At 46.6% G+C, this 18,831-nt stretch overlaps 1 protein-coding gene across 1 annotated transcript in view; it reads left to right on the forward strand.

The window, feature by feature from the left end:
• Positions 1-18,043: 18,043 nt before the first annotated feature.
• Positions 18,044-18,831, forward strand: part of LOC103276274 (RING1 and YY1-binding protein) — a 74,635-nt gene continuing 73,847 nt past the window's right edge. Inside the window, exon 1 of the mRNA XM_021706788.1 lies at positions 18,044-18,098. Coding sequence (XP_021562463.1) covers positions 18,044-18,098 — 55 coding nt within the window. The remainder of the gene's footprint in view (positions 18,099-18,831) is intronic.

An 18,831-nucleotide genomic window follows, 5' to 3' on the forward strand; every position in this document is an offset into this window, starting at 1 on the left:
AAAGTTGGTATGCGATTAATGGTGAATGTTACAATGCTTCTGTTGTGAATATCAACTATAGAAACTAATTATCCTTTTCAAAATGCTCCAAGGGCTTCTGCCATTCTTTAAGGCCTCTGGTTTTTCATCCTAAGGTTTGTCCTTACTCTAGGAAAGGATGGTTTCCTGTGGCAGACACTGTTAGTGGCCACCCCTGCTGCCAGGCCCCTTTTTTCTTGTGAACAGAATACCAATTTTGCTTAGGCAGCCATGTGCCTAGCCCCAGGGCAGGAATTATAGCTCATGCAAGCCATTGGTGGTAGTCTCCTTTCCCTTCATTGGTCGAGGGGAGGGCATGTGGACAAATTCTGCCAATGAGGGAAAGTGGCATCACAAAAAGAGAGAGCAGCATGAGGGGAAAGGTGAGCTCATCTTGCTCTCTTCCCTGCTCTCTTCCTTCCTGCTTTAGGTACTGCCAAGAAAGGAAGTGATACTTGGGGCTGCAGCTGCTATTTCGTGATCATGAGCCCAAAAACCAATCCTTTAAAGACGAAAAAGCAGGAAAACAGAAAGAGTCCAGATTATTAATGGCATTGCTAAGCTGCCAAATCAACTCTGAAGCTGCCTGTCTCCAGACTTCTTTTTTGGCATATAATAACCTGTTCTTATAATTCACGCTATTGTTAATCTGGTTTTCTGCTACTTAATTGGGATGCTCCTTTTCTGTTTGCCAGGCCTGGAAAATGACTGCTATTCAAATTCTGCCTTGATATAAAGACGTTCCCTTCTCATTTTCTTCCTCTACATTTGGATAATAAAGTATCTTTAAATTCCACCCTCACCACTGTAGTGAAACTGCTCTTGAAAAGGTCACCAGTGACCTCTTGATTGACACGTCCACCAGCTCCATCTAATTTTGCTTAACCTTGTTCCACGGGACAGCATGATCAAGTTCTTATTCCTAAGGCAAATCCCTCCCTCAGTGGGTCTCACTGCTCTTCCTTCTACCTCTGACCTCTCCTCTCTGATCCCTTCTCTTTCTGCATCCTTAACTATGTACAACACCTGACATTCTGATCTCTTCCTTTTCCTTCACTAGGTGCTTTTCCTGGCTGCTACCTTCGCTTCCAAGGCTTTGGTGGCCTTCTGTAGGCACTAGTGACTCCCAACCATATTTCCAGGGCAGATCTTCCTTCAGCACCAGACTCATGTTTCTTTGAGCAGGACACACCCACTTGGATGTCCCCATAGAACCGTCAACATGGTATTTCCTAAACGGAACTATGTTCCTCTCCAAATTACTTCTCCATAACACACTTCACCATCCACACCAGCCCACAGCTAGAAACCTGAGTCATCCTGAGCAATCCATTCTCTCCCAACATCCAATAAGTCACCAAGTACCAACATCTCTCTGTTCTCAGGGGTCTGTTGCAGCCTCCCAGGTTCACGACCGAGGACTCCATTTATCATTTCTATGATGATGCGTCCTTCACCTGCCTCCAGTCAGTGTCTTCCCCTCTAATCATCTGCATGCTGGGAGAGTGGGTTCTCTAAAAACAAATGGAATCATCTTAATAACTTTTAGAATGTTCAAGAGGGTAGGTGTGTGTGTTTGAGGGGGTGGGTATAGAGACTATTATCCATTCTGCCCTCCAGATAAAGTCTGCACTTCAAGGCTGGGTGTAGTGGCTCACACCTGTAATCTCAGGGTGGCCAAGGCAGGAGGACTGCTTGAGCCCAGGAGTTCGAGACCAGCCTGGGCAACACAGTGAAACCTCATCTCTACAGAAAAATAAAAAATTAGCAGGGCTTGATGGTGTGTGCCCGTAGTCCAGTGACTTGGGAGGCTGAGGCGGAAGCGTCATCTGAGCCCAGGAGGTCGAGGCTACAGTGCGTAGTCATCGTGCCACTGTGCTTCAGCCTGGGCAACAGAGCATTACTCGGACTGAAAGAAATAAAATCCACTTGATTTCATGGCCTAAGACACCCTGTCGTCTCTCTGAGGACATGTTAATTTTTCGCTTTCCTCTCCTACCACCTGCCTTTCCCCCTCTCTGCACCCTGTGCTCCAGCTCCTGTGAACTCTTCTTTCCTTCCCCTATTTCCTGTGACTAGATGCTGGACGTCAATTCCAGCATCCTGAACTCCTATCATCCTCCACTTCTCAAGCCAAACCACACTTCTTCCCTGATCCTAGAGTTGACCTCAACACTACTGACCTTTAGGGTTGGATAATTCTTTGTCATGGGAGCTCATCCACGCTTTGTAGATTTTTTTTTTTTTTTTTGAGTCTCTATACCCACCCACACATAATGAAGCAACCCTGCCTGGCATTTTCACTGTTGTATCCCTAGTGCCCAGCACAGTGCAGGCATATAATAGGTCTCACTCTGTCGCTCAGGCTGGAGTGCAGTGGCACAATCACAGCTCACTGTGATCTTGACCTCCTGGGTTCAGGTGATCCTTCTACCTCAGCTTCCGACATAGCTGGGACTACAGGCATATGCTCTCACACCTGGCTATTTTTAAATTTTCTGCAGAGACATGTTCTCACCACATTCCCAGGCTGATCTTGAACTCCTGGGCTCAAGCGATCCTCCTGCCTCAGGCTCCCAAGATGCTGGGATTATAGGCATGAGCTGCCACGCCAGGCTCTAACATGTTTAGCAGCATCTCTAGCTCCTACATAGTAGATGCCAGTAGCATCCCCCAGTTGTGACAACCAAAATGACTCCAGACTGCCAAATGCCCCCTGGGGAGCAGAACTTCCCTGCTTGAGACCACTGACCCAGACCAATCCCCTTCTTATCATCCATAGCTTTCTGGTCTTTCCTGATCACAATACCCACAGCACATTTGTGAAGTGACTTGTCTGACTGTCTCATCTGCTTCAACAGACTGTGGTCCCTTGAAGGCATCTCCCAGGACCTGGCACTCAGTAGGCATGCAGCCCAGCTTCTCAAAAGAGTGGGCACCATGATGAAGCAACCCTGCCTGGCATCTTCACTGTGGTATCCCTAGTGCCCAGCACGGGGCTGACATGTAACAGGTGCTCAATATTTGCTGAATGAAGAAGTGGTTGAATACTCCCATTCAAATACTTCTTTTTTTTTTTTTTGAGTTGGAGTCTCACTCTGTCACCCAGACTGGAGCGCAGTGGCCGCTCCCCGCCACCGCAGCCTCTACCTGCTGGGCTCCGGCGATCCCTCCGCCTCAGGCTTCCAAGTAGCCAAAACTACAGGCGTGCGCTACCATGCCCGGCTAATTTTTGATTTATTGTAGAGATGAGGTCTCGCCAAGTTGCCCAGGCAGGTCTCGAACCTGCGGGCACAGGCAATCCACTCACCTCAGCCTCCCAAAGCGCGGGATTACAGGCTGAGCCACCAAGCCCGGCTTCAAATAGTTCTTTCTCTGTGAAACTTGTGAAGTATCTAACTCAGGGTTTTGAGTCTTGTCTTCTCTTTTTCCCCCTGCAATATTTTACACATAGTCCTGCCCCCAGCACTTAGTATATGGATTACAAGGACAAGACAATAGGTGAATACGTGTTTGTGGAATAAAATCAGGCTCCCTCTATTGTGAGGTCTCTTTCTAAAAAAACCATGTCCAGTGCTGTGCCCAGGAGTCTCATGGTCTAACTTGTCCTTCTCCTGCCATACCTGCTCTGCCCCTAGTGGGTCTCAGCCACACCTGCCACACATACTAACCCACAATGGAGGAATCACTCTGCACTGAGAACGGAAAACCCATCTCTGCTCCAAGGTGCCACTGTGGCTTGCTGCTTCCTAACTGCTCTCCCAGCAACCCCCACCCCCCAGCACAAAGAGCTCACTCAGGCATCTTCAGGGATGGGACCCAGCACCTCTGCAGCGTGCCCACCACCTGATGGCCTGAAAAGAACAGGCCACTGAGGGCTCCACGGCAGAAGGGAGTCAAGTAAACAAACATTAAGAATAGTTGTCGGAAAGGAAATCCGCCTGCTAGGGAGGTCAGCACCCAGACTCGAGCTGGGTAGCTTTTCCTGTACGGTAGATGGTTAATATGCATCCTTTGGTCACAAAGGCCTGTAGAGAGAAGATGCTGAAGTTAATATTTATATTTGACATCCCATCCTCTGCAAAAATAACAGTGCAGAGGTCCAGTGTTTGGTTTGGGGTCAGCTCCCTTTCAACAGCTCGGCCAGGTGCAGACACACACTCCAGACCTTTGAACTCTGTGTGTCGCAATCCAGATGTTCAGCCAAGGTGATGAACTCGGGTCACTGACGGTAAGAGCATGTGTGCTGCTCTCTTCCAGCATCTTCCATGGGGAGCCCTGGACAGTAGACCTGGCCCCACGCCCACTTTCCTCGCCAGAGTCAAGAAACAGTAGCAGCTGCAGTTGTTGCTAGGGATGAGGGATCATCCACTTGGGAGTTGAGATAGCCAGGAGGGGGAGTGGGTAGCAGGAAGGAGGTCATGAAATCGACCGTGCTTAGCCGCTGCCCACGTTTGGATTACTTGGAGACAGTCTGCAATGGGAAAAATATTAGGCTTTTAATGACAGGCCTGACAAACACGATCCGTATGACCAAATCAATCTCAAAGGCAACCGCTGTCATTTATTAAAGGAGGATTTGCCAAGTTGCATGGTTCTTCTAGAGTTTTCCTAGTCCCACACTTTGCCTCAAACACGTACACAGAGTGGGGGGTTTGAACTTTTTGAGTTTAATGCAAAGCACATATGTTGTTTGGGTTTTGTTTTGTTTGTTTGTTTTGATTTTTGCAAAATATGTTATATAAAAAAGAACCATATAGCAATAAAATGGTAATGTAAACACAAACCCTCCAAAAGGATGTAACATATTTCTAATGAAAGGAAACAACCACCTTCGCTTTATCCACACACAAAAATAAAAAATGATGAAGAGAGGCCATTTTCATTCACAGATTGTGGAAGCCTACTGTTTACTGCTCTCTGAATGAGTATTTCTGAGGCATGACTTAGACGGGAATTTTTAAAACAAAGCAGCTCCTGGCATAGAGCAGAGAACACTGGTGTTGGCAGCAGGGCGACTTGGATTCCAGTCTTGACTGCTGACCCCTGCTTCCTGGCTCCCAGCCCCAGCACTCGACTCGAAGTGCTCTTGTCAAGGGTACCAGTGACCTTCTAATTGCTAAATCCAAAGGGCACTCTGCAGCCCTCTCCTGACCTGACCTCTTTTCAGCCAGATGACATAATTGCCTACTCTTTCCTCCTGGAAATGCTCTCCCCCTGTGGCTTTGATGACACCATCCCATCCTGGTTTTTCTCCAGCCTTCTCCACCACACCTCCTAGGACCCTCTCATGGGCTATTCTCTTTTTCTTCGACAGCCACGGGCAGCTACTGTGCGTGGACGTTATGCTGAGGCTTTCATTGTACTTGCTTACTAACTCCTCAGAGTAGCCCTGGGAGATAGGGCTTACTGGTTCCATTTTATAGATAAGAAATCTAAGGTTCTGTGTTTTATGAGATTCTTACCCAAGGGCACATAGCTAAAAAGTAGCAGGACGGGAATCCCAACCTAGGACTGTTGGAATCCAGAGTCCAGTTCCCTTAAATAGAGGTGTTCTCCAGAGTTCTGGGGTTGGCTCCTTTTCTCCTCTCTGGCCCTGTCTCTGCCAGGGCTCATGCTCAGTCTTGCCCTCGGGCAACTCCTCCATGCTGTCTTCAGCCAGAGTCTGGCCTCTGAGCCTTGTTACCAACTGTTTCTAAGATATCCCCATTTGCAGGGGACACAGTCTCCTTGTAGAGGTGGGAATGGCAGACTCCCCAGCTGTCATTCTGTTCCTGATGGTTGGTCCTCCCATCTCAGTCTCTCAAAGTGCTGGGATTATAGGCATAAGTCACTGAGCCTGGTTCATATGGAATTTTAAAAATCTCTTTGGGAGCAATGCCGATGGGAGTAGCTTGAGTTAGAGCAAGAAAGGGGATAGAAAACTGGTAAAAATGGCAAAGAACTGACAAGGACAGGGAGAGGGTGATTGGGAAGAATGAGAGGAGTTCAATAATGAAATCTGGACTTTGTCCATGATTGGACTTGGGAGTGAGGCAGAGAGAAGAGTCGAGAATAACACCCAGGAGTGTGTTATTTCTTCGACAGCCATGGGCAGTTACTGTGCCCAGTGATTGTTTAAGGAGTGGGCACTTGACCTAGTTCTGCCAGTTAAAACATGAAGGGGAAAGTTGCTGGGGACATCTGGGAAGGGACTGTCTTCCTCCTAAAAAGTCACAGGAACAAAGGGTCCCTTTTCTTCCTATAGATGTCGTGCCTTGTGATATTGGGGCAATGACAACTATCTGTAGCCATGAAGAGATCCAACGTCAGGTCGAAGCTAACAAGAGAAGAGTTGGAGTCTGGGGCCTTAAAAACAAGCAGATTGTGCCTTGGTTGGGATCGGGGCTTCCAGTCATGTTCAATGATATATTTCTTCATTATGTGAAGAAATGGGTTTTTTTTTTTTTGAGTTGGAGTCTCACTCTGTCGCCCAGACTGGAGTGCAGTGGCTGCTCCCGGCCACCGCAGCCTTGACCTGCTGGGCTCCGGCAATCCTTCCACCTCAGCCTTCCAAGGAGCTGGAATTACATGCATGCACTACCACGCCCGGCTGATTTTTTGATTTATTGTAGAGATGAGGTCTCGCTGCCCAGGCGGGTCTCGAACCCACGGGCTCAGGCAATCCACTCACCTCAGCCTCCCAAAGGTGCGGGATTACAGGCTGAGCCACCGAGCCCGGCTAGAAATGGGTTTTTTGTTGTTTTGTTCTTGTAGCCAGAAACATCATATATGGCACATCAAACGCATCATAGCTACAAGTCAACTCAGTAACTATCTCCTCCTTCAAACAGACTCTCTTCCTGTGACTCTAGCTCTGTCAATACCGCCATGACCCACTCAGTCACCCAAGTCTGTGTAGATATAACCCCACCACTCCTGGATGTCATTCTCAATTCTTCTCTCTGCCTCACTGCCAAGTCCAATCGTGAACGAATCCAGATTTCACTATTGAACTCCTCTCATTCTTCCCAATCACTCTCTCCCTGTCTTTATCAGTTCTTTGTCATTTTAACCAGTTTTCTATCCCCTTTCTTGCTCTGACTCAAGCTACTCCCATCGGCATTGCTCCCAAAGAGATTTTTTTTTTTTTTTTTTGAGTTGGAGTCTCACTCTGTCGCCCAGACTGGAGTGCAGTGGCCGCTCCCGGCCACCGCAGCCTCGACCTGCTGGGCTCCGGCGATCCTTCCGCCTCAGCCTTCCGAGTAGCCGGAATTATAGGCGTGCGCTACCACGCCCAGCTGATTTTTTGATTTACTATAGAGATGAGGTCTCGCTGCCCAGGTGGTCTCGAACCCGCGGGCTCAGGCAATCCACTCACCTCAGCCTCCCAAAGGCGCGGGATTACAGGTTGAGCCACCGAACCTGGCCCAAAGAGATTTTTTAAATTACATATGGACCAGGCTCAGTGGCTTATGCTTGGTAATCCTAGCATTTTGGGAGGCTGAGGTGGGAGGACTGCTTGAGCCCAAGAGTTTGAGACCAGACTAGGGAACATAAGGAGATCTCATCTCTACAAAAAACACAAGCAATTAGCTGGGTGTGGTGGCATGACCTGTAGTCCCAGCTACTCAGGAGGCTGAGGCAGGAGGATTCCCTGAGCGTGGGAGGTCATGGCTATGGTGAGCTGTGATTGTGCCACTGCACTCTGGCTGGGGTGACAGAGTGACACCCTGACTTGAAAAAAATAAAAAATAAAAATTCAATATGAATCCTGCACTCTTCCTGATTAGTCTGTGAACAGCCTGCCATTGGCTTCAAGATGAAATCCCACCAATCAGTGTGGCTTGTAAGATGCTCCATGACAGGGCTGAGCTCTCTGGATTCTCCCTTTGTCCCTCTCATGCACTCCCATTCTAGCACACTGATTGCCTTGCAGTCCACAAGCTGCTACTCCTGGGTCCCTGCACGTGCTGCTGCCCGACCTGGGATGACTTTCCTGCATGAGTCCCACTGGCCAGGATGTTCTCAGGCACCTTGGTCTGCTACCCTTACAACAAGCAGGTAGGAATTTCAGGCATGCCAGAAATATCTTTCCTTACTGCCATCTCTCTCCCTTTGATTTTTGTTTTGCACCTCCATCCAGACACAATTTCAGTGTCGAGGATGGTGTCTACCTGGGCTCAGGCATCTGTTCATCGCTTGGGTTTCCATAGCGATGCCCCTGGTTTTCTTTTCATGGCCCCTTCAAGCCCAGGAATCGTCTTGGCAATACCCACTCCAGCAAGAGTCCCTGGAATCTCTGCAAGGCACTCTTTGGCTTTGTCTGCATAGATACCACCACCACCACTGCTCCTGCTCTGGGGCCTTGCTGCCTTCCCAGGGCCTTGCTTGTGGGCAGGCTCCCCCTGCTCACTGCCCAAAGCCCCCTCTGCCTTATAAACTCCTTGGCTACTCTCCTTCCCCCACACCTGGAGAAAGTACTCCCCTTCCCTTTCTTTTTTTTTTTTTTTTTTTGAGTAGGAGTCTCACTCTGTCGCCTAGACTGGAGTGGAATGGTCGCTCCCGGCCACTGCAGCCTCGACCTGCTGGGCTCCGGCGATCCTTCCGCCTCAGCCTTCCTTCCGCCTCAGCCTTCCGAGTAGCCGGAATTACAGGCATGTGCTACCACACCCGGCTGATTTTTTGATTTATTGTAGAGATGAGGTCTCGCTGCCCAGGTGGGTCTTGAACCCACGAGCTCAGGCAATCCACTCACCTCAGCCTCCCAAAGGCGCGGGATTACAGGCTGAGCCGCGGAGCCCGGCTCCCTTCCCTTTCTTATTCCAAACATTTGTCTATCCCTTCTATCCCTCACCCTCACTCAGTGCCCCCCATGGGAGCTCAGAAAGTTTAGAATTATGGGACACAGAAAATGACACACACAGAGTGACAGGCCTTTTTTGCTTCTACTCTATCACATTTCTTAAGACAAAGAGCAAAGGCCCAACAATCTGCTTAGGAAAAAGGAAAATACCAGGACAAAAGAACACAGAGTGACAATTACCGATCACCTGGCCACCACCCCATTCCCATTATCTGCTTATGGTGCCTCCTTCCAGATTGCAAGGCCTGCTGTGTCTTTGATCCTAGTGTTGTCAGCACCTGGCATCTGGCTCATAGTAAACTAAACTAAGCTAAACTAAAAAGAGTTTGAGTGCGGTGGCTCTTGCCACTTTAGGAGGCTGTGGTAAAGAGAATCGCTTGAGCACAGGAGTTCGAGACCAGGCTGGGTAAAACGGCGGGACCTCATCTCTACAAAAAATTAGCCGGGCATGGTGGTGCATGCCTGTAGTCCCTCACTTTGGGAGGCTGAGGCAGGAGGATCACCTGAGCCCAGGTGGTCAAGGCTACAGTGAGTCCTGATGGCGCCACTGCACTCCAGCCTGGGTGACAAAGTGACACCCTGACTCAAAAAGCAAGATTTAAAAAAACCTAAAACTAAAAGTTAGAAGCTGGGAGCAGTGGCTCATGCCTGTAATCCCAGCACTTTGGGAGGCTGAGGCAGAAGGATTACTTGAGTCTAGGAATTTGAGACAAGCCTGGGCAACATAGTGAGACTGCATCTCTACCTTCCCCCAAAAAAGACCAGGTACTGTGGCTCTTGCCTGTAATCCCAGCACTTTCAGAGGGAGGCGAGAGGATTGTGAGCCCAGTGATTTGCCAACAGCCTGGAAACATAGGACGACCTTGTCTCTATGACTTAAAAAAAAAAAAAAAAAAAGGGCCAGGCGTGGTGGCTCAAGCTTGTAATCCCAGTAGTTTGGGAGGCTGAGGTGAGAGGATTGCCTGAGTTTGCGGGTTTGAAACCAGCCTGGGTAACACGGTGAGATCCCGTCTCCACAATAAATAAAAAAATTAGCTGGGTGTAGTAGTGCTCGCCTATAGTTCCAGTTACTTGGAAGGCTGAGGCAGAAGGATCGCTGGAGCTCAGCAGGTCGATGCTTGAGTGGCCATGAGCATGCCACTACATTCCAGCCTGGGCAACAGAGTGAGACTCCGATTAAAAAAAAAATTAGTCAGAAATGGTGGTGAGCACCTGTAGTCCCAGCTACTTGGAAGATCGAGGTGGAAGGTTGAGCCCAGCAGGTTGAAGCTGCAGTAGCTGTGACTGTGTCACTGCACTTCAGTCTGGAAGACAGAGTGAGATTCTCAAAAAAAAAAAAAAAAAAAAAAATAGCCAGGTGTGGTGGCATGTGTCTGTAGTCCCAGCTACTTGAGAGGCTGAGGTAGAAGCACTGCCTAAACCCAGAAGGTCGAGGCTGCAGTGGGCTGTGATTGTGCCACTGTACTCCATCCTGGGCGACAGAGTGAGACCTTGTCTCAAAAGAAAAAAAAAAAGAGAGAGACTGACTTTGAGTCAGAGATCTGAATGAATCCTGCCAACTACCTTGTAGCTGTGTGACCCTGGGTAAGATACGTGACCTCTCTACTACTGGGATAGCAACGGGAGAAAAGGATCTGCAGAGGGTTAGGGATCTGTAGTTTACCCTTTTCCCTCTTCCGAGCCTTCCTGATTCTGTCTCAATGTTACCGCTCCTCGTCATCCTTCATATGGCCCACACTTCTAGATCAGATGCCTCTCTCACTTGCAAACCTATTTTGCCTACAAGTCAATTTTTGCTCTCACTCCTCCTGTTCACTCCTTTCCTTCTTCCTGTTAACAACTTTCAGGATGCCTGAATTCCAGGGATTCAGTCTGTGGCAAACTACAAAGATCTTGAAATTCTGGTTCTGCCACATCCCGGCTGTGGGATGTTGGACACGTGTGTAAAGCTTAGTATCCTCATGTGGAAGACACATCATAGCTCACGACTGTATTGAGTTCCTTTGGCAAAAACTCACAGGAATACAGGCCCACACACCAGGTTTGCCAGAAAGCCTCCCTGTCTTTAAGAGGAACTGGGACCTTCTGTGGAAAGGACCACTTGAACGTCCACTTCTGCCTACCTTCACCAGGCACCCTGCAAGACCGCTGGCTCTTTTCCAATATTTCACTGTGGGGATAGTGAACAAAGGGATTGAGGAAGAAACTGGGGGACTAGATGCTGACTTTGAATTCCAACTCTGTCCCTGACTCTGAGCAAATCACTTCACTGACACGGTTTCTTCATCTATCCAGGGGTAATGACAGTTTGTACCAGCTGGTCTTGGTGGCTCAGCCTGTAATCCCGCGCCTTGGGAGGCTGAGGTGAGTGAATTACCTGAGCCCGTGGGTTCGAGACCTGCCTGGGCAACTTGGTGAGACCTCATCTCTACAATAAATAAAAAAAATTAGCCGAGTGTGGTAGCACATGCCTGTAGTTCCAGCTACTTGGAAGGCTGAGGCAGAAGGATCGACGGAGCCCCAGCAGGTCAAGGTTGCGGTGGCCGGAAGTGGCCACTGCACTCCAGTCTGGGTGACAGAGTGAGACTCCAACTCAAAAAAAAAAAGATAGTTTGTACCTCACAGGGTTGTATGGGGGTTTTGGTGGAAGAACAAATATAAAAGTGCTTCATTCATGATACAAATAATTACAGTCATGTGTCACATAAAGACGTCACAATGACGGACTGGATATATGACGGTAGTCCAACAAGACTCTAAGGGAGCACATATGGAAATCTGTTACATGGCACTTGATATTGGCATTGCAGGTCAAGGAGGCAAAAAGGTTGATATTTAGTAATGGAGCCGTGACCATCGGTTTTCCATATGAAAAAAGGTACATAAGATATATATATATATATATATATATATATATATATATACTGTCTAGGTTTGTGTAAGTGCACTCTCTGATGTTTATATAACAATGAAATTTTCTCAGAACGTCTTTAAGCAATGCACGACTCTATTGAGCTCCTACTCTGTGTAGGGACATTTGCTACACTGTTCTGGGCACCAGGGATACAGATTGAACAAGGGCAAGTCACTGTCCAAACACATATTAAATTCTACTGGAGGAGGCAGGTGAAAACCAGGGGGGAATACAGCACATAAGGCTAGGCCATGACAAGGGTGTAAAGAAAGGCACAGCTGGGTAGGGCGATGGCGGTGACAGGGGGTATGCTATGTATGGAATCCTAGACAGGGCAGTGCTCCCTGGAGAGAGGCCATTTAGCAGACACCTGGGTGGCGAGCGTGATGAAGCCATGGGGATATTCGGGGGTGAACAGGTAAAAGGGCCCTAAGGAGGGGCTGGACTTAGTAGGAAACAGCAAGGGACTGGTGTGCCTTAGTGCTGAGTTGGGGGTGAAGAAGCTGGAAGTGGATGAAGCTGGCAGGCTTCAAAGGCCAGGGTCAATATTCTGGATTTTAAAACTAAGTGTCACAAAAAGTCATTAGAGGATTTTGAGCAGGAGAGTGACTTTGCCATCGACATCTTGAAAGGATTTCTCTGACTGTTGTTTGCAGATGAGACTTTAAAGATTCATGGTAATCGTAAACTGTATTGGCCAAATATTTCTTGCTTTCCACCTCCTGGGCACATCATAGCTCATGCTTGCTGTTGCTGACCATGAGACTCATGGCCATGAGACTCTTACCAATGAATTGTGAGTACAGGTCACCTGTGTCACTTCTAGGCCAGGCAGTTAATTACCAGTGTGAGTACATCTAGAGCTCCCTTATAGTGACCAAGGATGTTCAAGGTGGAGGCAGCTCAGTCAGCGTTTGTGCTGCCATCACAAAATACCTGAAACTGAACATATGAAGAACAGAAATTTCTCATCTCATAGTTCTGGATGAGGGGAAGTCCAAGATCAAGGTGATGGCATTTATTGAGGGCTGTTCTCTGCTTTCAAGATGGTGCCTTGAACATTGTGTCCTCATGTGGCAGAGGTAGAAGAGCAAAGAGGGCTAAACTCCCTCCTCCAAGCCCTTCTATGCCAGCATTAATCCATTTAAGAGGGTGGGGCCCTCATAACCTAAACACTTCCCAAAAGGCCACAATTCCCACCACTGTTGCATTGGGGATAAAGTTTCCAACACAGGCAGATCATCACAGTCTAGATTCCGGAGTGAGAAGATATGGGGCAGAGCTGCAGCTGACTTGCAGACAAGTGGCTTCAGTGAGAAATTAACCTTTGTTGGGATAAATCATAAAGATTTGGGAGGGTTCCCATAGCATAACAGAGGAGAATCAGGGAGGGCAGTTAGGAGCTGAAAGGTGATCCTAGCTTGGATTGGAAAGATAGCAATAGAGATCCTGAGATGTTGTCAGATCAGGATACATATTGAAGGTCAAGTGCAAAGCATGTGCTGATGGACTGATGTAGGGTGTGAAGGAAAGAGAAGAGTCAGAGCCGGGCTCGGTGGCTCAGCCTGTAATCCCAGCACTTTGGGAGCCTGAGGTGAGTGGATTGCCTGAGCCTATGGGTTCGAGACCTTCCTGGGCAACTTGGCGAGACCTCATCTCTACAATAAATCAAAAATGAGCCGGGCGTGGTAGCGCACGCCTGTAGTTCCAGCTACTTGGAAGACTGAGGCGGAAGGATTGCCAGAGCCCAGCAGGTGGAGACTGCGGTGGCCGGGAACGGCCACTGCACTCCAGTCTGGGCGACAGTGAGACTCCAACTCAAAAAAAAAAAAAAGAAAGAGAAGAGTCAAGGATAACTCCAAGGATTATGACCTGAGAAAGGGGGAATTACTGAAAAAAAGAACACCCAGGAAAGTACAAGATTACTCACAGTGGCCAGGTACACACAAAACTACAAAATGCAAGCTCTATGGTTATCACCTTGAGAGGGCAAGTAATATGGGACATAGATGCTTGGGGAACTTTTCAATCCAGAATGATGAAAACTCAGATTTACTGAAATTTAACTTATATACAGTACATTTTACTTTTAAATTTTTTTTGTATTTTTAGAGATGAGGGCTCACTGTGTCACCCAGGCTGGAGTGCAGTTATGTGATCATATTCATTGAAGTCTCAAACTCCTGGACGCAAGTGAACCTTCCATCTCAGCCTCTGAAGTAGCTGGGACTACAGGCATGCACCCCTGGCTAATTTTTATTTTATTTGTTTTTGAGACAGGGGTTTCACTATGTTGCCGAGGCTGGTCTTGAATTTCTGGCCTCGAGTGATCTTCCCTCCTCAGCCTTCTAAGTGGCAAAATTGACTCTTTGTTGTACAGATCTATGCTGACAAATGCATTTTGTTTTGTAAGCATCTCCCCAATCAAGATGTAGACTATTTCGACCACTACACACTACACCCCTCCCAAATTCTCTTTTGCTGCCCCTCCCTTTGTAGCCCAATCCTCCCTTCACCCCTTAGCCTCTGGCAACCGCTGAGCTGTTCTCCAGTTCTATAATTTTGCTTTTTCCAGGAAGCCACATAAATGGAATCACACAGAATGTAACCTTGGAGACTGGCTCCTTCCACTTAGGATAATGCATTTGAGATTCATCCATGTTGCACAAATCAGTAGCTTGGTCCTTTTAATTGATGAGTAGTATTCCATAGTATGGATGTACCACAATTTGTTTAACATATCACCAGCTGAAGGGTGTTTGGGCTGTTTCCAAATTTTGGTGATTATGAATAAAGCTGCTATACATATCTGAATACAGGTTTTTATGTGAACATATGTCTTCCCTTCTCTTGGTAAACTCCTAGGAGTGGGACTGCTGGCTCATATGGTAAGTGTATGTTTCACTTTATAAGAAACTGCCAAACTGTTTTTCCAGAGGAACTGCACCATATTGTACTCCCACTGGCAATGTGTGAGGGTCACTCCACATCCTCCCCAGCACTTGGGATTGTCAGTTTCTTTGATTTAAGCCATTCTAATGTGCAGTGGCATCTCACTGAGGTTTTAATTTGCATTTCCCTCATGAATACTGATGTGGAGCATCTTTTCATGTACTTATTAGCCATTTGTATATCTTTTGGCAAAGTGTCCAGTCACATCTTTTGCTCATGTTTTTATTAGGTTGTGTTTCTTAGTGTAACCATCAAAGTTGTGTTTTGCAAATATTTTCTCTCAGTCTGTGATTTGTCCTTTCATGTTCTTTTGTTTGTTTTTGTTTTGAATCAGGGTCTCATTCTGTTGCCCAGGCTGGAGTGCAGTGGCGTGACCACAGCTCACCAAAGCCTCGACCTCCTGGGCTCAGGCAATTCTTCTACCTCAGCCTCCCTAGTAGCTGGGATTACAGATACAAGTCACCACACTCAGCTAATGTTTTAAAATTTTGTGTAGAGATGAGGTCTCACTATGTTGCCCAGGTTGGTTTTGACCTCCTGGGCTCAAGCAGTTCTCCTGCGTTGGTCTCTCAAAGTGCTGTGATTGCAGGTGTGAGCCACTGCACCCAGCTCCATGTTCTTAACAGTGTCTTTCAAAGAGCCAACGTTTTAAATTTGAATGAAGTAGAAATTATCAATTTTTTCTTTTATTAATCATGATTTTTGTTTCAAATCTAGGAAGTCTTTGCCTACACAAGGTCACAAAGATTTTCTCATATATATATATATATATTTTTTTTTTGTTTGTTTGTTTTGAGTTGGAGTCTTGCTCTGTCATCCAGACTGGAGTACAGTGGCCGCTTTGACCTGCTGGGCTCCAGCGATCCTTCCGCCTCAGTCTTCCAAGTAGCTGGAACTACAGGCACTACCACGCCCAGCTAATCCTATATTTTTTATCTAGAAGTTTGATAGGTTTAAGTTTTACACATAGGTCTATGATCTAGTTTGAGTTAATTTTTGAAAATGGTGTGAGGTACAACTCAGGACAACTGACTTGTGATATTCCTACTGTGGTAGAGGCAGATCAATAAAACTTCACATCTTTGATAAGCATGTGCACAAGTGACACTGTAACCTGTTGCAAAATCTGGTTAAGGTTCAACACAGATGGTCAAGGGAAGCTCCACCTCCCTGTGACTGTGTTCCTTTAGAAGTTAATCCTATCTTGAACATCAGTCTCCAGATGTCCTCAGTGATAGTAGCACAAGTCCTGAGACTTTAAAAGTGAAACGAGCTAGGTTCTCTCCAATTTATAACACTCCAGCTCCAGGTAGTTGCTTCAAGAAAGAATGTTCTCTCTTAAAGCACTAAAGGAAAATTCCGTGCAAAGTTGGGCATTCATTCTTAGCAATTAGAGTTGAAATCGTAACCTTCCTAGCTTTAGTCCTTCTTGGATGACTTTTTCAGTCACTATATGATATGTTTCCCCCTTCTTCTTCCCCTCAATCACACCAGCTCTGAAAGCTTCATTGAAGTCACTTAGATCTTGATACCCTTAAAACTTCAAGGATAAAATCAGTGAGGGGAGAGGGCTGAGAAACCAACACAGAATTTTCAACTGGTGATTTAGCCAACTGAGGACATTTTAAGAATAGTAACTACCATATACTATGGCCATCCTTCCATTAAAGAAGGGGCATTTACGTTCTCTAACTCTCTGAGAAAAGAAAAAAGTAAAAGGTCATCATCTCAGAATGAAAAATAATCTTTCCCAAGAATCAACCATTAGTAATTTACTTGAACATAGGAAAGTAGTCATACATTTACCCCTTATTTTTCTCATTTCATTGCAGATAGGTGAAAAACTCTCACCCCAGACCACAGTGGGGGACTCAGACCCTATTAAGGTGTAATGTGGGTGGGGCAGATGTAAGCCTTGAGAAAATTGGAGAAAGGCCCTTTTCTCACTTGTTTATAATACCTTTATTGGGTATTTCTAAGGTTCAAAGTCCTGGGCTTAGGGAGTTTTCAGATTTCCCTCTGGGGAGTAGCACTTGCAAATTTCAAGGCAGGAGGAAGCGGAGTTGATAGCTTTCCAGACCCTCTCCTTGGCAAGCACGGTGACTTTTGCTTCTTTCTTCAGCTAAAGAAATGAGGAAGCCCACCCAAGCTGCTCTTCATGGTCTGAATCCCTGGCCATTTTAAAGGTCCTTGCACAACCTCCCTCCCCCAGGGGTGTGCTCTTCCAGCAGCTCATTCATGAAGGCAGACCACTGACGGTCCCAGGTAGACAAATATTCTTGGGAAACACATCAGTGACTTCCATGGCATTCAGGATAAAGACCTCACTCCCAACTCAGCCCACCCTGCCACACGGATCTGTCCAGTGTGCGCCTCTCTTGCCTCATCTCTGCTCTCTTTCAGGTCTCTGGCCACAGCTGCTTGCCTATAGCTCCTTAAAGCACCAGAGCCCTGACTGCTCTTGCCTGCTTCTCCTAGGCAACCTGCATTTTTCCAGGGACATACCGCTCGTCCCCACGCACTACATCAACATACTCCTCAGTATCCTCTCTCCTTGCATCATGTATTTTGTCTTTGCGGCAACTGTCACAATTATCATTCATTACTTGTGTAACGTCTGACTCCTCAACTAGAATGTAAACTCCAAGAGATTAGGAATCTAGTCTACATATCTGATCTTCCAGTCCCTGGCATGGGCATGACAACTCGTTGCTGCTCAATATATTGTTGTTAAATGGAAGAAATTTGCTTCAACACATGTGTACCAGGCACTGTTTTAAGCACTTGCTATAAACTAGTCTGGGGAAAACACAACAGAAAAAAAATCCCTGCCGTTATGGAGTTTATGTTCTACTGGACCAAGAGTCTGCTAAACAAGACAAGTGAACACAGGGGTATGTTAGATGGTGGTAAGTACCAAGCAGAAGAAAAGTAAGGCAGGACAGAGGGACATGAGATGTCAAGCTGTGGGGTGGTGTGTGAACAGGGAAAAACTCCCAGAGAATGAGAATGTGACTTTTAAGTAAAGACCTGCAGGAACTGAGGCTGCTGACAATGTGGGTTTCTGGGGAAAGAGCATTCCAGGCAGAAGAAAGCAAGTGCAAAAGCCCTGAGGCCCTGAATGTAGTAAACTGTTCCAGGAACAGTGAAGAAGCCAGTGTGAGTGAAGTCAATAGGGGAAGGGAGTAAAAATGTGGACTTTTAATCTGTCCTACAGATTTGTTTATACTGGCTATTTCTTGGGCAATGCTTCTAACCAGCATCTACACTAAAACCATGGATTTCCAATGATTTGCCTTTAAAGGAAACACGAAATGGAAGTTCACAATAGGAAAGAGAGGAGCAGGGAAGGGCTGGCAACTCTCACTTGTATGCTTGCCCCACACTTGTCAAAGGCAACACTTTGGGGGAAGATTTGTCCTCTACCCAGCTCTGGGTAAAAACCACCACTCTAGAATCACAGCACGTTTTGCCAAGAACCACACTGCTCCAGAGCACACTGTTTCAGAAGCAGTCCCATTTGGCTCCTAGAACTACAAGGAGACACATTCAATAGATATTTACCTCCAACATATGAATGAAATTGGAGCTTCTAAAGTTGCAAACTGTGAGTCTAAAAAGTTCTTACAAATTAGTTCTCTATTTTAGAACTTTTTCTTAAAAAAAAAATTAAAAAGCTTTTTTGAAAAGGTAATACAGGACAAAGACAAAAAGATATTCTAAAAAAGGTCAATCTCCAATGGATAAATTACAGTGTATTTGCAACAGAATTCTACACACTGAAGCAAACAAACAAAAATGAACTACTGATGTAGGCAACAACATGAACATCACAAATGTTGCGCAAAAGGTGCCAGCCAGACACAAGAGTACATACCACATGACCTACGTATGTGATGTTTATGAACAGGCAAAATGAATCTTTGGTAACAGAAGTTGGAATAGTGGTTACCTATTACTGGTGACCTTCTTTCACTACCTATGACTCCCTGCAACCTAGCTATCCTCCCTAGCGGCCACTCCTCCAGCTAGTGTTTCTTTCTTATTTTTTTTTTTTTTTTAGTTGGAGTCTCACTCTGTCGCCCAGACTGGAGTGCAGTGG

Source organism: Carlito syrichta, unplaced genomic scaffold (genome assembly GCF_000164805.1).
Source record: "Carlito syrichta isolate Samal-C Ts95f unplaced genomic scaffold, Tarsius_syrichta-2.0.1 Scaffold316017, whole genome shotgun sequence".
Lineage (NCBI taxonomy): Eukaryota > Metazoa > Chordata > Mammalia > Primates > Tarsiidae > Carlito > Carlito syrichta.